General features: G+C 38.2%; 1 protein-coding gene across 13 annotated transcripts; it reads left to right on the forward strand.

Annotated features, from left to right (window-relative positions):
* The first annotated feature begins 170 nt into the window (after positions 1 to 170).
* Positions 171 to 20196, forward strand: LOC115862609 (zinc finger protein 30 homolog). 13 transcript variants are annotated; one of them, XM_060288799.1, is made up of 8 exons: positions 425 to 588; positions 938 to 1099; positions 1476 to 2523; positions 2936 to 3096; positions 5952 to 6039; positions 9284 to 9410; positions 10397 to 10495; positions 16394 to 20196. In XM_060288799.1, exons 5-8 carry the CDS (start codon positions 6031 to 6033, stop codon positions 17761 to 17763), a joined length of 1605 nt encoding a protein of 534 aa, XP_060144782.1. In that variant the 5' UTR covers positions 425 to 588; positions 938 to 1099; positions 1476 to 2523; positions 2936 to 3096; positions 5952 to 6030; the 3' UTR covers positions 17764 to 20196. The 13 variants fall into 13 exon arrangements, with proteins under 13 accessions (XP_060144785.1, XP_060144784.1, XP_060144782.1 ...); XM_060288802.1 differs by lacking the exon at positions 425 to 588 and adding an exon at positions 171 to 230 and having other exon boundaries at positions 1029 to 1099; positions 1476 to 3096; XM_060288801.1 differs by lacking the exon at positions 425 to 588 and adding an exon at positions 213 to 230 and having other exon boundaries at positions 1476 to 3096.
* The last annotated feature ends 2934 nt before the right edge of the window (positions 20197 to 23130 follow it).

The following is a 23130-nucleotide window of genomic DNA, read 5'->3' on the forward strand; positions in this document are numbered from 1 at the left end:
CGCCGCAAGAGCATCCTCAGCGCCACGGAGAACCCCAGGTTCGAACGGGTCCACCCGTGCGCTTGCGCACGCGGGACAGAAACAGCACCTCCCAGGAGCCTGAGCGCAGGACTCTCGTGGGTGGGGGCGGAGCTCCGGGCCTGCGCCCGTTGCAGAGCCAAGAACCAAGTGAGAAAAGGCGGAATATACAGTTGCTCTGATTTTGGACTACAGTTCCAATAGGGGAGCAGGTCAGCTCGACAGCATGGGTCACTCACAAGGTCACCTTTACAGGCGGGGAGCCGGCCTATTAGGAAACCCTGCTTCTCTGCCTGCCCCGCCCCGCGGGGATCTAGCCCCATCCATCTCTCCAAGCGCTAAGTGAGGAGCCTGGGGACTTGCCCCCGCCCCCTGCGCGCCTGCGCACCCGGGACTGAGAAGGAACTCCCCGGAGTTCCAGCGCCGAAGTCTTGAGCGCTGGGCTGTCCTCCGAGGCAGGCGAGGCCTGAGGGCGGTGAGGCAGGCTCGGAGGCGGCCGCTTCTCTTCTGAAGGAAACGAGCGCGGGACAGGCCAGGTTCTGCGGACGAGATCGAGGGTCTCAGGCCACTGTGCGTTTCCTCCGGAGTGAGGGCTTGTAGTTCTGAGACCGGAAGCCGCGGGATTAAGCTCTGGCGGCGGTAATCGGGCGCCTCCCCGGCCTATTCTGTAATGCGCGACCCGGAGGTCCTGCGCTTCACTTTCCTCGCCTCACCTACCCAGGCCCAGGCGTAGAGGAAAGGTCTGGGAAGGAAGTGGGAGGTGGAGCCTCTGAGTGAAAGTGCCCTGCAAAGACGCGGTGGGCAGCCCCGGGGGTGGGCGGTTGTGGTGTCGGAACTACAGCGGACCCAGAGCCGCGAACCCGGACAAGGGTGACCAAGGACCTTCCTCCGTCTCCCTGTTTCCATTTCCTGTATGCAGGTGGTGGGTAGCGAGGGTCAAGGGGACGTGGACGTTTGTTGACCGAGACAAGAAACGCCTGCGGTGTAATGAACCCTGTTTGCTTCCCCAGCCCGTCAGTCTCCAGAGGAGGCCTGTGAAGTGAACCGAATCGCTGCTGCAGCTCTAAAAGCCAGGTTCTTTGTGAGTTTGTGCTGCTTCTTTGTTTCCGTGAAATGCATTTGGTTTTCAGGACACGAGATTTTTTTATTTCCTTCCCTTGGAATATCCTGCTTAAAAGAATGATCTACTTATTGATTTGGGCCTGATGATTTCTCTACCTCATTAAGGGCAGGGACCTAATTTATAGATTCTCATTCTAGTGCCCACTTAATTCAGTTCTGCAGTTAGTTAACCATGTGCTATAAATTAAGTTGCTCTGTGAGCACAGCTTTTCCAAGGATTCTAATGATGGAAATAGCCCTATTGGAAGTTAACGTTTATGTTTTCTTTTTTTTTTTTTTTTTTTTGCGGTACGCGGGCCTCTCACTGTTGTGGCCTCGCCCGTTGTGGAGCACAGGCTCCGGACGCGCAGGCTCAGCGGCCATGGCTCACGGGCCCAGCCGCTCCGCGGCACGTGGGATCCTCCCGGACCGGGGCACGAACCCGTGTTCCCTGCATCGGCAGGCGGACTCTCAACCACTGCGCCACCAGGGAAGCCTATGTTTTCTTTTTGACTGTGATTTGTTGAGTAGTAGTTTAGGGCTTTAGACATCTGTAATTATTACGGAGTATGAGTGGGGATTTTTTTTTTCCCAGGGGAATCAATGAGTGGAAATTTTTGGTACCAGCCTGATGTAGTTAGAGGTTTGATAGCATGAGTTTGTTTTATTTATTTTTGACAAATGAAAAATTGTATGTATTTAAGGTGTACAACATGTTTTCATATATGTACACATTGTGGAATGGAATGCTAACCACACCGACTAATTAACATATCCATTACCTCTCTTAGTTACCTTTTTTTGTGTGTGTGACACGAATACTTAAGATATACTGTCTTGACAAATGTCTAGTATATAATACATTATTATTATTATCTATAGTAACCATGCTGTGCATTATTTATCTTATAACTGAACTTATTTATCTTATAACTGAAAGTTTGTAGTTTGTTTTGGGTATGTCTTTGGATAGAGGAAGAGAGGTGTGTGTAGTGGTTGAAAATTTTGAACCTAGAGAGTTTTAATCCTGACAACCACTTAAATCTGAGTGAGTTTGGGCAGTCTTTCTGTGTTGCAGTTTCTTAATATGTAAAATCGGAATTATTATATACCTCACAGGGTTGTTTTGAAGATTACCTGAATTAATATCCGTTAAACCTCTTAGAAGATTACCTGGCACATTAGAAGAGTGCTTAATTAATATTAGCTGTTGCTGTTAGTGATGATTCTTAGTCTTTCCCTATCAACTTTGTATATTCCCAAGAATAATGGAAACGTGAAGTTAATTAGGATGAATACTTGCAAGCAGGAAAATGAATCCCGCTCAGGTGGACCAGAACAGGGATTCTTAATATGAAGTCTTTGGACTCTGTTTATGAGTTTTCAGGACAAGAAAAATCTAAGGTATATACAGAAATATTGTATATATTTGTCAATGGGTAATTTGGGGGAAAAAGTCTATCATTTCATATTATCAGAGTTGTATAAGACCCAACAAGATTGATTCTCACTGGTCTAGAATCAAAGTCTGGGATAACTGGGAATGACTTTTGGGATAATCTTAAAAAATTAGTATCTAGCAATTTGGTTAAGTAACTCACAGTCCATACATGTGATGGAATGTTATGCGATAATAAAGATTAGGTTTATAAAGTCATAAGAAAAAACCATATAATGTAATATTGGGAAGTACTTATTGTTCTGAATAAAAAATTTTAAAGAAATTGTTAAGTTACATATGTGTCCTGAACGCTAAGGTAAGGATTAACAAGATCTTTTGCAAGGATTTAATAATTGGTTATTCATTGGCACGCAGGAGGGGTTAACTCAAATGATTGAGCAGCTGCTGTGAAATAAGCATTTTTTTCTGTCTGCTGTGCATACTGTCTCTTAATCTTTGGAAATGTCACGAACCAGCTTTGTGATCCTTCACAGAAGGATCTCTGGGTGTTAATGAACTACAACATTGAAGAACTGGTAAGAATTATTTTTTCAGTGACATTGATTTCCCTGTTGTTACTACTTATGCAGGCCTATTTAATCAGTTTTTTTTAATGACTATAAGGTACCCACCTTCCCAAATCATTAAAAAATTATTTTTAATGGGAATAGCTTTTTTTTTTTTTTTTTTTTTTCCCGGTTCGCGGGGCTCTCACTGTTGTGGCCTCTCCCGTTGCGGAGCACAGGCTCCGGACGCGCAGGCTCAGCGGCCATGGCTCACGGGCCCATCCTCTCCGCGGCATGCGGGATCTTCCTGAACCGGGGCACGAACCTGCGTCCCCTGCATCGGCAGGCGGACTCTCAACCACTGCGCCACCAGGGAAGCCCCATATATTTTTTAAACTGATTTTTTTTCATTTGTTTCTTGGATATTTTCCATTCCTTAACAGTTTTCTAAAACTTAGCATTTAATGATTACTTTATTCTATTTTGTGGATGTTTTATAAATTATTTAAGAAATCAGTTGTTGGGAAGTGATGTTCAAAACTGCCTAAGCAATTCCTTAAACAGCCTTTCTTAGGTCCTATTACTTAATCAGCTTTTCACTTCAAGGTCACTTGGGATTTCAGAGGTAGGAACATTTAGGAACATGGCATTGACTTTTGCCAAGTTGGGGTTCAGGTGATAACTCTGAAGTATTTGGCTGAATTTCTGAAAGAGTCTTAGAATATGAAATGGACAGTTCTGCTATTTTATGCCAGAAGCTTCATCCTCCTGATCCTTCATTTGAGTGAGAGTTTGAGAAATGAATTAATGATAATCTTACAAAAAACAAAATTATTTTAACCTCAGAGAAGACTTGGGAAAGGAAGGCGAAATAATCTAATTATACTGTATAGCTCAGTTGGAAATGGTATTTACATAGTCATAATAATGGAAATTGAATATCCATTTACCCTGTAATAGAACAAAACCGTATTGGAAGGATAGGGAGATGGAGCTACGCATACGTGCAGTGGGAGATGGGTGGATAAAAGACAGCCAGAACTGTGCTTTCCATAGTAGGAAGTCAGTAGATAATGGTTAAAACTGAAAATTCAGAAGTAGCAATATTAGCATGTTATTTGAATATATGGTGTTTAAGTAACAAAAGAAAAAGCTAAAAGAGGTGAAAATTGTTGCCTCTTGATTTGGAAGATGGGAGAAAGAAAGAGTAGCAGGGATGGAATTGTTGGGGCTTTTTGTGATATTCCTTGTAGGGTTGTTTTAAATTTATGGCCAGGTACAAGTGATACAAATTTAAAATTTTTTGATTAAAAAATTAAGAGACTCCAGAGGAGAACAAAATAAAGATCACCTGGGATACCATCCAGTAGAGGTAACATGATAAAATTTTATTCCAAGTCCATCCACAGACTTTCATGCACATGCATAATATATACATGTATGCATATGTATGTAGTTTTCTTGCCAAAAATAGAATCACACACAATACTATTTTCTAAACTATCTTCTTCTCCCAACGATATGTAGTGACCATCTTTCCATGACATCAAATAAGAATTTTACCTTTGTATTTTTAGTGGGTGTTTAGTTTTCTGTTGTGTGAATGCATGATAATTTATTTAACCTTGTTGAAGGATATTTAGGTTCTTTCTGGCTTTTTTGGTCCCATTATAACCATTTTCCACATATCATTTCATTCTTTTTACTGCATACCACAAGTGTCCATTTCTCCACAGCCTTAGTGATACTCTGAAGTATTATCAGTTTTTAAAATCTGCTAATCAAATTCCTTTAAATTCAACTCCTTAGTTACTAGTCAGTTTTAACTAGTGGGTTATTTCTACTTTCTAGAGAATTATCTGTACTCACTTTTACAAATTCACTTTTCCCCAGCCTGGATACCAAGAGAATTGGGTTGGTAAATGAGATCATGTAGGCAGTATTGATGATTCTTAATAGGAAAATGGTGAACAGTGAGCTCTGAGGATTCTGGGAAAGATAGTTCAGCCTTGAGGATGGGATCCCAGTGTGCAAGTACAGTCTTGCCATTATAAAAACTGCTAGGCATGATCTGTGCAAGTGATTCTCAAATTGTGGCATTTGGACCAGCAGCATCGGTATCAACTTGGGAATTTTTTCGAAAGGCAAATTCTCAAGCCCAACCCCAGACCTAGTAAATGCCAACCTTGAGGAGTGGGGGCCTGCAAACTGTATTTTAATAAGCCTTTCAGATGATCTGATGCATACAAAGTTTGATTACCAAACCTGCCCATTATGATCACTTGGGGAAGGTTTAAAAATTCTGATTCCCGGGTCACACTCCCTGCTAATTAAATCAGAATGTTTGGGGGATGGGAGTTAGGCATCAGTATACTTTAAAGATCTGCTGGTGATTCCAGTGTGTGGCAAAGTTTGGGAAATTCTTGTCTGTACTGTTTTCTGCCTTCAGGGTTAGGGAGGCAAGTCAGATTCCTGACTCTCAGAAGGAAGTTCTGGTTTAGATGATGTAGCCACTTCTCAGCTGGGGAAGGTGGGAACGAGGGGAGGTGGCTCTGCTCAGGACAGGTCTGGACAGCCTATGCTCAGGTCCAGATGGGCCTCGCTGGGGTGGGGAAGTAACTGGAATCTCTCCTGCTAAAATGGCTGGATATGTCCTACCATGCAGGGGCGTCTGCTCTATGTCTATCCTTGTGCAACGATTTTCCTGTCATTTTGGGGAGGGCATGTATTTGTCTAGATTACCTCTTACCTTTCATCACTTGTTTGTGTGTTGGGAGGGGCGGGTAGAGGGGTGTTGCATGTAGGAATGGAAAAGTGGTGTGAGTTTTTAAAATTTGGGAGCTGTGAGGCAATTTTGTTCTTATGGCTTCATATTCTTCCCCCAGCTCTTAGCTTCTGTGGACTCTGCTTCTCCAGCAAATGACCCTTGAGAAAAACTAACCAGTTTCTTGCAAATCTGAAATCATGGCTCATGTAAGTTGATATTTCTCTCTTTTTGAAATGCTGTAATTGTTTTCAGGTTATGTAAGCATTTTCATTAATTATCCCAAAACTTCCTAACAGAGCCCCATCCAACAGCTTTTCCCTAGTTGCTCCCACTCTAGTGAAGGATGGAGCCAGACAGCCTGGCCCCTCCTGTGTGCCCCTCTCTGTGTGAATTGACCAAATTACTCAGGGTCTCCTGTGTGTTCATTCTTTGTCTAGAGCAGAGATAAAGCAGAAATGAAGTCCCTAGAGGGAGACAACTGATAGGAGACTCTCAGGACTGGAGAACACTTTAGAGCAGCACTGTCCAATATTAAAAATACAAAATTCGTGCCTTATTAGCACAGTAGGCCTCATGGCAGTCTCATAATAAGTAGAGAATAATATGCAAGGCACATATGTAATCTTTTGTGTCACGTTTTATTTATTATTAAAAAAATTTTTTTTAATTAATTTTATTTTATTTGGCTGCCTTGGGTCTTCGTTGCTGCGCGTGGGCCTTTCTCTAGTGTTTTGGCGAGCAGGGACTACTCTTCCTTGTGGTGCTCAGGCTCTCATTGCGGTGGCTTCTCTTGTTGCAGAGCACAGGCTCTAGACGCGTGGGCTTCAGTAGTTGCTGCACATGGGCTCAGTAGTTGTGGCTCAAGGGTTCTAGAGTGCAGGCTCAGTAGTTGTGGCACATGGGCTTAGTTGCTCCGCGGCATGTAGGATCTTCCCAGACCAGGGCTGCAACCAGTGTCCCTTGCATTGGCAGGCAGATTCTTAACCAGTGTGCCACTAGGGAAGTCTCTAGTGTCATATTTTAAAAAGAAACGTGCAGTTAATTTTAATGCTTTATTTAACCCAATATAGCAAGATACTATCATTTCAAAATGTAATCAGTATAAAAATTATTGAGGTATTTTACATTCTTTTTTTTCTCTAAAGTCTTCAATATCTGGTGTATATTTTATAGTTACAGCACATCTAAATTTGTACTAGCTACAGTTCAAGTGCTCAGTAACCATGTGTCTAAGGTAGCATATTGGACATTGTAGCTTTAGAAATTTTGTGTAACCTAAATTGTAAATATAATTTAATATGTTTAAGAGTATAGAAATAATCTAAATAGAGTCATTATTAAGTCCAACATATCTATTAAATGGAGTATTTTATAATAAGTTTAAAATATTCAATAAAAGATTTGTTATAGGGCTTCCCTGGTGGCGCAGTGGTTGAGAGTCCACCTGCCGATGCAGGGGACACGGGTTCATGCCCCGGTCCAGGAAGATCCCACATGCCCTGGAGCGGCTAGGCCCGTGAGCCATGGCCGCTGAGCCTGTGCATCTGGAGCCTGTGCTCCGCAACGGGAGAGGCCACAGCAGTGAGAGGCCCACGTACGGAAAAAAAAAAAAAAAAAAAAAAGATTTGTTATAATAAGGGAAAGTGCTAATGATACATATAGTGATGAAATTGGGTCTGGAAGAAATTCTTTAATTTTGTGCAAACTCTACTTTTTAAAAATAGAGATTTTATGGTTCATCTGGGGGGAAAAATTCCATTGATTATTTTTTTCTAACCCTTAAAGGGAAAGCGATTAGAGTAAATCACATTTCTGTTTTTGGCCGCACCTTGCAGCATGTGGGATCTTACCTCCCCAACCAGGTTTTGAACCCATGACCCCTGCAGTGGGAGTGTGGAGTCTTAACCACTGGACCGCCAGGGAAGTCCCTATAGTAAATCATATTTATTTTTTTTAGGCCCGTTGCTAGCAGTATTTTTATGGACACTTTCAATTAATTGTGAAATTCTTTTCTTTTTTATTTACAATATTGTGTTAGTTTAAGGTGTACAGCAAAGTGATTCAATTATTTTTTTTCAGGTTATATTCTATTATAGGTTATTACAAGATAATGAATATAATTCTCTGTGATATACAGTAAATCCTGTTGCTTATCTATTTTATGTATATAGAGTAGTTTGTACCTGTTAGTACTCCTAATTTGTCTCTTCCTCCCTCCCCCTCCCCTTTGGTAACCATAAGTTTGTTTCTGTTTTGTATGTAATTCATTTGTATTATTTTTTTAGATTACACATATTAGTGATATCATATAGTATTTGTCTTTTTCTGATTTACTTCACTTAGTGTGATATTCTCTAGATTCATCCATGTTGCTGCAAATGACAAAATTTCAGTCTTTTTTATGGCTAGCATTCAGTTGTACATCTTAAGCCAGTCTTCTGTTGATCAGCACTTGAGTTGTTTTCCATGTTTCAGCTATTGTAAATAGTGCTGCTATGAACATTGGGGTTCATGTATCTTTTCAAATTTTTGTATTTTCGAGTTTTTGTTTTCTCCAGATATATACCCGGGAGTGGGATTGCTAGATCATATGGTAGCTCTATTTTTAGTTTTTTAAGGAACCTCCATTCTGTTCTCCATAGTGGCTGCACCAATTTACATTCCCACCAACAGTGTAGGAGGGTTCCCTTTTCTCCACACTCTCTCTAGCATTTATTATTTGTAGACTTTTGGATGATAATCATTCTGACTGGTGTGAGGCGATACCTCATTGTGGTTTTGGTTTGCATTTCTCTAATAATTGGTGATGTTGAGCATCTTTTCATGTGCCTGTTAGCCATCTGGATGTCTTCTTTGGAGAAATGTCTATCTAGGTCTTCTGCCCATTTTTGATTTGGTTGTTTGTTTTTTTGGTACTGAGTTGTATGAGCTGTTTGTATTTTTTGTATATCAACCCCTTGTCGGTCACTTCGTTTGCCAATATTTTCTCCCATTTGGTAGGCTGTCTTTTTGTTTTGTTTCCTTTTGTGCCCATCAACAGAAGATTGATGGTTTCCTTTACTGTGCAAAAGCTTTTAAGTTTGATTAGGTCCCATTTGTTTGTTTTTGCTTCTATTTCTTTTGCTGTTGGAGACTGATCTAAGAAAATATTGCTACAATTTAGTGAAACTCTGATTAATTACCTGAACGTATCTGGAAATAAGTAAAATTAGGTATCCCACAGTTATATAGGAAGTTTCGTCTGTAGCAGTAGTAGGCAAACTACAGCTTGTGAGCCAGATTCAACCCATGGCCTGTTTTTGTACAATCTATGAGTTAATTACTTTTTGAAAGAATTGTTTTAAAAAAGTAGGGAAAGGAGAAGGATATACAAATAGTGACAATATGTGGCATGTGGCCCTATACAGAAATAAATAATTTTACAAATAAAACATGGGTTTGTCATTTCAGGATTTGGTGATGTTCAGAGATGTAACTGTAGACTTTTCTCAGGAAGAGTGGGAATGTCTGAACTCAAATCAGAGGAATTTGTACAGAGATGTGATATTAGAGAACTATAGCAACCTGGTGTCACTGGGTAAGTTTATCTGTGTCAAGTAATGTAGAAATTCACATGACTGAATTTCAGGGCTATCCTTCTAAAAGCCAAATATCTGCTTTGTAGTTTGGGAATAGGCACCTTCAGCTGTTAAACTATTAAATAGCACCTTTAGCTTCCCCATAAATCAGTGACATTTACATTTTCCTTTGCCTTTTCCATAATTGCTTCTCTTGAATGACAGTTTGATATAAATTCTTAGACGCTCAGAGCAAAACCATTTTCAAAGAAATCTGGTTTCATACTGCTGTAGATGGTCTATTATCTATTAACTTACCTGCAATGTGAGTAGGAAGACAGAGGTGTCTGGCTCTACATACCTATTGAAAAAGCTTATACAATGTATATGATACTGGGTTAAATCAGTAGTTTGTAAAAACTCAAGTGGACACATTCAATTTATTGCAACAAACATTATCTTTTAATTGATTTATGATTAAAAGTTTAAAATATATGAACTTTGCATTTAACATTGGATGAATATACTGGCAAGAAACTATATTCCTTTTAGCAAAGTATTTAAAGAAAAGCAAAAATAGTACCTAATAAACATGTAGACTGCTTACTATGTACTAGGCACTCATCCAAGCACTTTGTTTATTAAGTCAAACCTCACACAATCCTATACATTATTATAATAATGGTATACATTATTATTTTATATATTTTTATGTATTATTTTATATATTATTTACATATGGGTATATATTATTTTTCCAACTGAGAAAACTGAGGCCGTAAGTTGTTCAGGTGACAGAGGCAGGATTTGAAACCACTGCTGTCAGTGGTTACTTTCTCAAGAGACAGAGGCTGTATGAATTGGCAATTAAAATAAGGCACTATTCCTATCTCTCTGTTCTTGTGATCCTGAAGTAACTCTAATATCAATGTTTTTCTGTTCATTTACTCTTCTTTGTTCTGAAGGCTTAGTCAAGTATATCCTTTCTGTATTATGTTTTCTCAAGGAGGATGTTCCGTTTCTAAACCAGATGTAATTACTCTGTTAGAGCAAGGGAAAGAACCCTGGATGGTTGTGAGGGATGAGAAAAGAAGACGGAGCCTAGGTGAGTAAGTGATAATAAGGAAAGGTAAGCTATTGTGGCATGGCATATTCCTGCTGGTTGGGAAGGAGACACACCACTTAGATGTTGATTATGAAGGAGAGACCTGAAACCTGGGAAGAAAACTTAGATTTCAGCCTGAACCACCAAAGAAATTCCATCTTTACTTCCATTTACCTCTTCTTTCTTCACTGTCCTGTTTCTTTCTCATTTCAATGGGGGAAAGCTTTCTTCACCAAAGACCACCATTTTACCTGTATTTTGCATCTAATTTCTTTCTAGCTCATCTTTTGTATTTGGCTTTTATGTATGTATTTCTTCATTGCCTTCTTTTCATGGAGTTTACGTTTTAGTAGGGTAATCATACAATAAACAAGTGGATTACTAAATATCATGAAGTGATTAAGTATTATAAAGAAAAGTGAGTAGGATAAGAATATGGAGAATTATGATGGGTTAATGGGGTAATTTTAGATAGGGTGGTCAGGGAAGAAGAACCAGTTAGCAGAGGCTCTTCAACTTGTCAAAGATGGAATCATTTGAGCATCTGTATACATAACTGCAATGTATTGCAACCACATAAAATACCGCATGCTTAATTCCATAAATTCTTAATGATGCTAACAGCAGATTGTTCACCATTGGAAACTACTAAAGAACTAACTTATTTGGAAAGCATAAATTTAAAAGAAAAAAGAAGCGTTTATCCTGTCTTCCTTGTAAGAACTGTACCAATAGGTAATAGAGGAGAGATGTTTTTCTTAATAAAAGTATTCAGTGAATAAATGAAGAATGATAGAATATTATCACTTTGGAACCCATAGTGAGCTATTGGATCTAGGCACTGAACATCAGTGCTGATAGCATCACAGAAATAGAGACAATGAATGAAGGGGTGAATGAAAGGATACAATATGACCTATGAAGTGAGCCTAAGTCTAATGGAGCATCTAAAGCCACCAATTTATTGGAGGAAGATAGAGGAGCATGTTCTATTACACCTTGGGAATATAGTCAGAAAAATTCAGAATATGAGAAATGCTATAGGGTCAAAAACAGTTCTTCAACAAATAAATTGTAAGGGAAATCAAAAGATAGTAGGACAGGGACTTCCCTGGCAGCGCAGTTGTTAAGAATCTGCCTGCCAATGTGGGGGACATGGGTTTGATCCCTGGTCCGGGAAGATCCCACATGCCGCAGAGCAACTAAGCCCGTATGCCACAATTACTGAGCCTGCACGCCTACAACCCATGCTCCGCGGCAAGAGAAGCCGCTGAAATGAGAAGCCCGTGCACCACAACGAGCACCTGCTTGCGTGCAGCAACAAAGACCCAATGCAGCCATAAATAAATAAATAAATAAATATTTTTAAAAGATAGTAGGACAGTCTGTAGGTTTTAGACACGTAGAAGACATGTCAACCATTGTACATTATGGGCTTTGGATCAGTTATTATTTTTAAATTGTTTAAAATTTTATGTATGAGGTAATTGGAAGTGTGAACACTGATTTTTGATGTTCTTAAAGAATTACTGTTCATTTTTTCAGGTTTGGATAATGGTATTATGATTATTTTTTTAAATCCTTTTAGAGATACATCCTGAAGTGATAACAAAAAACATTAGATTATGGGATTTGCTTCAGAAAATGTGAGGAGAGTGGATTAGGGTCTGCATAGGCCAGTACTGGGCTTGGTTGGTGGTTGCTGAGGCTGGCCATAGATACATGGACATTTATAATTACTCTTCTCCTTTTGTGTATGTCAGATATGCTCTGTAATAAAATTTTGTTTCTTTTAAAGTTATTGGGAGATGAAAAGAAAGTGAGAAGTGAGGCAGTGATGAAAATAAATATATATAACTCTTGGAGGAATTTTGCCATAAAAGCAGACACATGGGGTACAGGGAAAGTATCTTAAGATGTGATGAGGTATTAGAACATGTATATAGGCTGAAGGGAATGATTTCAAAGAGGGAAAATTGATGGAGTAGAGAAAGAGGGAATTCTGTAAGCAATGACTTTCAGTAAATGGGTAGGAATCAATTTATGAAGGAAAACCAATGCATATGATAAGAATATGGACACAGGTTGGTTGGATAACGTGGTAAAGGGGAGAATAACATTTTTCTTTAAATTGCTTCTTATTTCTTAATGAAATTAGCAGTAAAATTATCAGCAGAATGTGAAGGTTATTTGGAATTCAGTATGGATTATTTAATATTGAGTTGGCCAAAAAGTTCATTTGGGTTTTTCCATAACATCTTATGGAAAAACCGGAATGAACTTTTAGGCCAACACCATATTTGATCAGTTTTGATTTTCAGAAGTACAGTTCTGTGGTTATAGGGTTTTAACATTTACAGATCTCTGGTTGCATTTACCCTGGTGTTAATGTGCCTAAAACTGCCTCTGTCATAAATATTCTGTATCCGTATCATCTTGTATCAGCAAAGGTTATTGAAGACATTGTATCTCAGGAAACTAATTAACTCTATGAACAGGTAATTCATATTTTCTTTTTAATTAAAGCTGGTATCCTGCAAATGGAAATAATATTTCTCCTTTTACATTGCTTTAAGATAGGTTAATATTTTGCTTTCACATTAGCATTATTTACTAGAATAAAGTCCTTTGATTCAGTAGAATACAAACTAATATTTGGTTTATTAATTTTGAGTAGTTAAATATTTTATATATGTCTTTTGATGTTTAGTTTGGCCTTCTGTTTTAGAGTTGGTCCAGTCAGTTTTTTCTTGATTAAATCATACATATAATGCATAGGCTATTATTTCCAGTTTCAATTTATTTAAAGTAGAACAAGAATCTAAAGATACTTGTAAAGCAAACTGTATGCAGAATCCTTCATGACTCTTTACATTTCCCATCAATCTTTACTATTTTCTCACTCATGCCTATTTTGAGAACAATGCAGTGTGCATCCCTAGCCAGAACTTGCAAAGCACTGAACCTAGTTTTCATAGATAGAAATGGTTGTCTTTCAGTTTCTTGAAGGGGAAAGAACTGGCATAAACAAATTTGGGAACAATTATGGCTGACTTTTAACAGAAATCTTAAGATTACACTTCAGTTGTTTATGCAGCTGACCCTTGAACAACATGGGTTTAAACTGCATGGGTCCATTTATACATGGGTTTAAAAAAATAAATGTGTATTACAGTACTGCATGACCTGGGGTTGGTTGAATCTGTGGATGCAGAACTGCGGATATGGAGGTCCAACTGTAAAGTTACACACAGATTTTCAGTGGAGGGGCGGGGGAGGGGGTGGTATTGTCCCCTCTAACCCCTATGTTCAAGGGTCAACTGTAGTATAGTCTCCTAGATGAGAATGTTCAGCGTGCCAAAGCCTTAATCTGACACGTCATTTAGGTGGGGAAGCCATATAAGCGTCTCTATATCCACACTGGGAATATTTTGTTTGTTCTTTAAATTAAAATGTTCAACTTCTATAGGATAAGTTTTATAACTTCTACTTTGTTTTTTATGAGTGAATATGGACATTTTGCCCTAAGTTTGTTTATACTTTTATTTTGTGCATTTTCTACTCACTTCCTTTATTCCATTACTTTTTCCATTGTTTAATGTTTCTTATACAGTTTGTATGGGCTTTTCTGCTGTATACAATTTCTCATTTTTCTTACAAATGTTTGGGCCTTCACTTTTGGTTTTGACTGTGACTTTCCTTTAGATCACTGGTTTTTAATTTTTAATTTGCAAGTAAATCCTTTGAAATCACCATCTTAATAACAACTGTCATACTTTTGTACCTGCCTGCTTATTTACTACTGTTATGACTAGCTAATTACTGTTCATTTTATGTATAATTTATATCTTATTTGTCTTAATGAGACCTTAAATTGTTTTTTTCCCCCAAATTTCTACAAAATTGTCATAGTTTTATATTGCTTTCTTGAATGGGGAGATAGAGACAGACAGACAGGAGGAGAGAGAGGGAGGGGGAGAAAGAGAAAGAGAGGAGTAAAGGAAGGAGAACAGGAGAGAGGGAAGGGAGGGGGAAGCATGGAGAAAGACACTCAGATTTCATAGGAGTATTTTCTGTGCCATTCATTTTTTTGTCTCTGCTCACAAATTATCTACACTATTTAAATCATTATTGCCTTTTAACGTCTTTTTAGTATATCCTTTTTAAAATAAACGTATTGAAATACGAACAGATATAAAAAATACAGAATTATAATATGTGGCTCACTGAATTTTCACAAAGTAATTACACATTGATTCAGAAATAGAGCTTTACTAGTATATCAGAAGCTCCCCCCTAACTTTCTCCAGTCATTCCTCCCTACCAAAGTTAACTACTAACCTGACTTCTAACAAGTCCATAGATTAGTTTTACTGTTTTCAAGCTTTATAAAAATGGAATAGTATAAATTCTTTTATGCCTGGCTTTGTTTACTCACCATTATGTTTGTGAGAATGATCCATGTTGTTGTGTGTACTTGTAGATTATTCATTCTCATTGCTGTTACAGTTTGTCTCATTGCTCTTATTGCATTGTATCCACATATCTTAATTTTCTTTGTCATTCTTCTGTTGATGAACACTTAGATTCTTTCCAGTTTGGGTATATTAAAAATAATGTTGCTGTATTGTAGATTTTTTAAAATACCTTTTTCTTTTTGAAAAATATTGAAATCTTATTTCAAAAATTTTGAGAAAATATACATTTGAGAAAAATACGTCTCTGCTCAGAATTTCATTAGCATGTTACTCTTTTATAAACCTGTTGCTGTGACTGAAAAATCACTAATATATTTTTAGGCAGTACCTAAATGGCATTGGCTATGAAGACTTCAGGGAGAATATAGGAAAGGGTATGAAGGAACAAAACAGGTTGAGTATTTGTAACATAGTGTGTATAGTTAATAAACTCAAATGAAAATAAATAAGTAGAACCTTTTATTACCTTGATCGTGAAAGTGAGGTTCACTCACAACTATGCAACGTAGAAAATGAACTGAAGTGGAGATATCTGCAAGTGAAAGTGGAGAGGCCATTGGAAGGATGATCAGGTGTAAAGAAATTTTTCCATGTATGTATTTGATTGAGATAGCTTAGATGTGCTTTTGTTTCCCATCTCTATAGGAAGTGATAAAAAAGAAGGTGTAAGATTGGAGGCAAGGCAAAATATACATTTTTACTATTAACTAATTATTGAAATTTAATAATTAATAGTTACTGTGTGCTGTGGGTTTGTTATTCAGTGATAAGTGAAAGATTGTTTCTGCCCTTGGGGTAAGAAAATAGAATAAAAACTGGGAAAGTTAATGAATATACCACAGCAGAATTGAAAAAAAGTTTTAAGCAAGGAACAAGTTATTAGGATAGAAAATAAAGGATATAAATTAGATGAAGTCAGCACAGGTATTTTTTCTGACTTTTATCATGATACCTAAAGGATGAAAGGAACCCAACCATGTGGAGAGCCCGCCAGCATTCCTGGGAGATTTAACAGCCAGTAAAAAGCTCTAAGAAATGGAAAGATTGTAACATATTTTAGCAACTGAAAGGAGGTAAGTGTGACAGATGTAGGGTGCAAAGGGGGCAGTAGCTTGAGATGACATCTTTTGGTAAACAAAGGCCATGTTATTCATAATAAAGTGTTTCTACTGTATTCTTATTAAAAAGAAATCATTAAAAAGTTTAGGTAGAGATCTCAGACTTTGATTTGCTTCTGAATTATCTGGTCTTAACTCATTTTCTTTATTCCTCTTAGCTTTTTTCAAGCTACATGATTTTTAAAGAGTTTTTAAGCACATTTTCTTCAACTGGACTTTCCTATTATAAAATTTTTATTTGCTTATTTGTTTACTTTTTCTAGAATAAGAAAATAACATGTGTTTATCTTATTTTCTTTCAGATTTGGAATCCAGATATGGCACTAAAAAATTATTTGAAGTAAAGGATGTTTGTGAAATGAATGTATCTCAGTGGGAGATAATGGAAAGAATTAGAAGTTGTGGCCTTGAAGATTCCTTTTTCAGGAAAGATTGTGAATATAAAAAGTTTGAGGGACAAGAGGGTCCTCAGGAGGCGTATTTCAGGCAAGTGAAAAAAACCACCTCTGAAAAAATGCCCAAGAACAAAAAACGCACATCTCTTACTCTGTATCAGAGAATTCACAATAGAGAGAAACCCTATGAATGTGGGGATTGTGGGAAGGCTTTTAGAGTACGCCAACAACTCACTTTCCATCAGAGAATTCATACTGGTGAGAAACCCTATGAATGTAAAGAATGTGGAAAAGCCTTTAGACAGTGTGCCCACCTTAGTCGACATCAGAGAATTCATGCTTCTGACAAACTCCTTGAATGTAAAAGATGTGGAAAAATCTTTACATGTGGTGCAGATCTTCGTGTACATCAGAGAATTCATGTTGGTGAGAAGCCTTATGACTGTAAAGAATGTGGGAAGGCCTTTAGAGTGCGAGGACAACTTAATCTCCATCAAAGGATTCATACTGGTGAGAAACCCTATGAATGTAAGGAATGTGGGAAGACCTTTAGACAATATGCACACCTTACTCGACATCAAAGACTTAATATTGCTGAGAAATGCTATGAATGTAGGGAATGTGGGCAGGCTTTTCTGTGTAGTACAGGTCTTAGAGTACATCACAAACTTCATACTGGTGAGAAACCCTATGACTGTAAGGAGTGTGGGAAGGCCTTTAGAGTGCGGCAACAACTTACTCTCCATCAGAGAATTCATACTGGCGAGAAACCCTATGATTGTAAGGAATGTGGGAAGACTTTTAGTCGTGCCTATCATCTGACTCTCCATCAGAGAATTCATACTGGTGAGAAACCTTATGAATGTAAGGAATGTCAGAAGTTCTTTCGTCGTTACTCAGAACTTATTTCACATCAGGGTATTCATATTGGAGAGAAACCCTATGATTGTAAGGAATGTGGGAAGGCCTTCAGACTGTTCTCACAACTTACTCAACATCAGAGTATTCATTTTGGTGAGAAACCTTATAAATGTAAGGAATGTGAGAAGACTTTTAGACTGCTCTCCCAACTTACTCAACATCAGAGTATTCATACTGGTGAGAAACCCTATGACTGTAAGGAATGTGGAAAGGCCTTTAGACTACATTCATCACTTATTCAACATCAGAGAATTCATTCTGGTGAGAAACCATACAAATGTAAGGAATGTAAGAAGGCATTTAGACAACATTCACATCTTACTTACCATCAGCGAGTTCATAAGGTCACTAAATAATTATTAGAAAGCCATCCATTGTGAATTTTGTGTTAAGGGGCAGTAGAAAATAAATCCTGGAGGAAAAGTGTTTGAATGTAGGAATCCCTTTTGCTTCATGCTCAAAATTAAAATAAGAGGTTTTAAAAGAATAGGTTAATTTAATTAATATATAGAAATATTTCGTCACCATTCAAACCATGTTAAACCTTAGGAAGTTCTTTCTAGAAAGAAACTCTCTTAAAGGAGTGAATGTGGAAAAGCTTTTGATCTTACCTGTTATCACCTCTGTTCTTTCATCTGTACAGTATACCTATGGAAGTTGCCAGGGCACCAACTCATTCTGGAAATTGATAAATAAAAGGAAGGAAATGTGATTTAGCCTGCATTTCCTATATAAACTATATTTCAAGGCAACTAGAAGTTGATGAGGTAAAGTTCTTTATTAGAGATTTTTATAGGACATAATGAAATAATGGATCTAGGCACAATTCTCAGTAGAGGTGTTAAGACCATTAGGTGAATGGTTGATGTCAACTTCATAGTGAATAGATCAGGTTGACAACATCTGAACCCACTGATCAATTTTAATCTCATCAAAAATAGGACAAAACATTTTGTGCCTCCTGATATGATACAATAAGACATACCATTGACAAAAAATATTGAACCTGAATCTAATTAAAGCATCAAGATCTAACTCCCAGTTTAGAGAAAATTCAGGAAACAAGAACAAATTACATGATACAGCAAGAAGCAGACAAATCTAAAATGTGGGTAATTCTACAAGAGTAATGACAGCTTCTCAACCAATAAAATGGATTGAAAAAGGGAGGTGGAACTCTTAGATATTAAGAGTCTTAAGAGATGTATCAATCAAATGCAATGAATGAGTGGTTCTCATTTAGATCACAAGTTGAACAAGTGTAAAAAAGACATTTTTATGACAGTTGGGGAAATGGGACTATTGACAGTATTAGATAATATTAAGAATTATGTTCTTGTTAGATGTGCAAATAGCATTGTGTTTATGTAAAAGTGTCTTAGAGATAAATTAGCAAGTTTATACACATGAAATTATATGTCTAGAATTACCTTTAAAATGCTCATGCAAAAGAAAATTGAAGATGGATAACTTGTTTGTCAAAATCATGGTAAGATGAGTCAGGTGTGTGGTTTTTGCTTATTTTGTTTTTGCTCTTTTCTCTATTTTCATGTATTTTAAATTTTCCATAATTTTTTTTAAAGATAAAGTATCTGTGAAATTATAACCCACTTAAAGTGAATGATGTTTGTAAATGGCTACATATCAGAACTTACGGATGTTGCTAAAGTTTTACACACAGGGATATTAAATGTGCTATAATGTATTTGGGAAATTAAGATTGAGGATCCAGATTTTATCTAGTTCACCTAATGCTACATCTGTTGTAGTGCCTGTCCCATAGTACTTCGTATATTTCAAGAGTGAGTAAAAAGAGCAATTACAACTACTTGTGGAAATTAATGGAATAGAACTGTTTTATCTGATAAGGTAGCTGCTGGCAACATGTTGAACACTTAAAATTGAGCTATTGAGAGCCTGAATTGCGGTTAGTACAAATTAAGATGGTGTTAAGTGTAAAAAACACACAAGTTTTGAATACTTCTAAAAAAATATCTAACAGGTCAGTTTCTCACAGCATTTCTCTGCTGTTGTTGGGAAGCTGTGATATTCAGCGGATTGCATTACTGCATAATACAGAACCCAATTTAAGTATGGCTCTGCTCCCAAGTAGCAGCATGTTTACACACTTTGGTCTCTTTGGTTCTACCCCAAGTCATGCTGAAATTTTTTTTCTTTTCATAAAACGTTGCCTGTGTTTACAGCTGAGTAGTTTTCTCAGACTGTTTATAGCCTGTAGATGTTTCGGCATCCAAAGGCACTTTTTTACTTTATACTGTTTCCCACTAAGTTCAAGCTTGCAGTGCTTCAAGTAGTACAATTCTCTTTAAGACTGTGTTTTCTATGATTTTTATTAGGGTTCATTCAATTAGACAAAAGATCAACAGGCTCTTCTCTGTATTGGGTTCCCTGTGAGGCTACTGTGGAAAAACGACTTTGAAATTCTTAGAAGCCACGCTGTTTCACAGAAAGGATGCAAGTTGGCTTTATCTTTACCCTGGGGTGACATTTTCAGGACAGCACCACATATTTGAGTTTTCCTCCCCTCTCAGGCCCATTATAACTTTGAGAACCCTTTGCTACCTGTAAACACTGTCATGAACCCTCTATTTCCTTGAAATTCTACTTGAAATATGCACCAGTCGATATAATGAATAGAATGATTTTTTTTTTACTCTGTTAATATGATGGATTACCTTCATGGATTTTCAAATATTAAGCCTTATATCACTGGAGTAAACTCCATTTGTCTGTAGTGTGTACTTTAAATATATATATATATTGCTGTACTTGCTGTGATTGCTATGATTTACTAATGTTTTGTTGAGGATTTTTGCATCTGTATTCATGAAGGATACTGGTCTATAGTTTTGTTCTATTTTTGCCTCATTTGGTATCAGGTTGATGGTGTTCTCATAACGTGAGTTTGGAAATGTTGCTTCCTTTTAATTTCTGGAAGAGGTAGTGTAGAAGTGGTGTTAATTATTCTTTGAATGGTAGAATATTCCAGTGAAACCATTTGGGCCTTGCAATGGACTGAATGTGTCTCCTTAAAATGTGATGACATCCTAACCCCCAATGTGATGGTATTAGGAGGTGGGGCCTCTCAAGAGATAATTAGGTCATGAGGGTGGAGCCCTTCTGAATGAGATTAGTACCCTTATAAAAGTGACCCCAGAGAGTTCTCTCACCCTCTCCTGCCATGTGAGGAGGATACAACAAGAAGATGACAGTTTTCAATCTGGAAGATGTTTCTCACCAAAACTAACTGTGCTAGCACCCTAATGTCAGACTTCCAGCCTCCAAACCTGTGAGAAATAAATTTGTTTACAAGCTACCCAGTCTGTGGTACCATGTTATAGCAGCCCAAGCTGAATAAGACAAGTTTGTACTAGAAGTGGGTACTAATGTAAAAGACATGGAAGTGGCTTTGGAACTGAATAGTGAGTGGATAAAGGCTGAAAAGAGTTTTGACGTGCATGCAAAAAATAACGGATGTTAAGGGTGATTCTGGTGAAATCTCAGAAAAGAGGAGAGCTGAAGAGAAAACCTCAGTCTTAGGAAATAATCATGAACAAAATGTTAGTAGAAATATGGACAGTAAAGACCATTCTGCCGCAGTCTTAGATGGAAATGAGGAACGTATTATTGGAAACTGGAGGAAAGGTCATTCTTTTTATAGTGGCAAAGAACAGGGCTAAATTGTGTTTGTGTTCTAGTATTTTGTGGAAAGTAGATCTTCTGAGCAATGAAATTTAATGTGTGGCTTTCCTCCTCCTGGCTGATTATAATGAAGTGCAAGAAGAGAGAAATGACTTAAAGATGGAGTTTTTGAAGCAGAATGTAAAGATTTGGAAAATTCTTAGCTGAGTAAATAGTGTTAAAGTGAGGGCATAGATTGGGAAAGAATAGCATCCTATAAATTGGTTGGGAGACATGTGGGATGAAGCTGGGGACATTGAGCTCCTGAGTTTAGAGTCTGCTTTACTAATGGAAGTGGCATCCCCATCCACAGTGGCAATGGCATTTCCACCTCCATTTGAGGGGATTAAGCCCACATTGCCTGAAGAAACCATGACCTCCCCTGAGGCAGTGGCCATGCAAGATGATGCTGATGGGCCTATCACTAGACTCAAATCCCAGCAGACTCCTAAAGGTGAAGTACAAAGTGTGACCCAGGAGGAGGTGTGCTACACTCCAAAAGAATTACTTGAGTTTTCTAATTTTTACAGGCAAATCTAGGGAACAAGTATGGGAATGGATACTAAGGATGTGGAATAATGGTGGAAGGAACATGATTGGAAATTTGGTGACAGTGAAATCTGGGAAAGAGATGTGTGGATAGACCTCTCTGGGCAAAACATTTGAAGGTATTTGTGCCCTGTATAAATACCTACTAAAGGGTGACCTCAGCAGAGAGGACTTTAATAATCAAGTGGATAGGATGGCCTGTTCTGTGGATAACAGTTTCTTTTCCCAGCTACCCCCATTATCATCCAGTGGGCTTAGGAACATAGTGGTGGCAGGGATGGACATTATGCATGGGCTCAGAAACATGGACTTCCACCCACCAGGGCCCACCTGACTGTGGCCACTGCTGGGTGCTCATTCTGCCAGCAGAGACAAGCACTGAATCCCTAATATAGCAGCATTCCCTGAGAGGTGTTCAACCAGCTACCTGGTGGCAGGTTGAGTACATTGTATCACTTACATTGTGCAAGGGGTAGCGCTTTGTCCTTATTAGAATAGAGACTTACTCTGGATACAGATTTGCCATCCCTGCATGCAGTGCTTCTGCCAAAACTGCCATCCATGGACTTACATACATACAGTGCCTTATCCACTGTCATGGTATTCCACACAGCATCACCTCTGATCAAGGAACTCCTTTCACAGTAAAATAACTGCAGCAATGGGTCCATGCTCATGCAATCCACTGGTCTTAACATGTTCTCCACCATCCTGAAGCAGCTCGCTTGATAGAATGGTGGCATGGCCTTTTGAAGACTCAGTTATAGATCCAGCTGGTGGCAGTACCTTGCAGGCTGAGTCTGGGTTCTCCAGAAGGCTGTATATGCTCTGAAGCAGAATCCAATATGTGATAGTTTCTCTAGTAGCCAGGATTCATGGATACAGGAGTCGAGGAATAGTGTGAGATAACAAAATTCAGTTGACCTTTGAACAGCCCAGGGTTTAGGGGTGCCGATACCCCGTGCCGTCAGAAATCTGCATACTGCTTTATAGTCGGCCCTCTGTATTTGTGTTTCTGCATCCGTGGATTCAACCAACCTTGGATTGTGTAGTACTGTGGTATTTATTGAAAATAATCCATGTATAAGTGGACCCTCACAGTTCAAACCCATTCAAGGGTTAACTATATATGTTGGTCTCTGCCTCTAGTTCCTGGCCCAGAGCTCCTAAAACTCTGGTAATTTCCTAAGTGATAAGAACACTAGGGGCATCTCTTACTCTAATATTTTGTCCTTGACCTGGCTCCTGACAAAGGGCTGTTGAAATCCTTGTAATTTCCTAGGTGATAGGAGTATCTTCTGTTCTAATGAGGCAACTCTGGGTGGGCTCCTTGATGGTCCTTGGATGAGGGCTGGTCTCCAGAAAGACTGAGGAGGCATGATTAGAACGTTGGAATTTTCAACCCTGCTCACCTTTCTCTTGAGAAGGGAGAATAGCTGGAAATGGGGTTAATGATCCATCATGCCTCCATG

The sequence above is a fragment of the Globicephala melas genome, chromosome 19 (genome assembly GCF_963455315.2).
Source record: "Globicephala melas chromosome 19, mGloMel1.2, whole genome shotgun sequence".
Lineage (NCBI taxonomy): Eukaryota > Metazoa > Chordata > Mammalia > Artiodactyla > Delphinidae > Globicephala > Globicephala melas.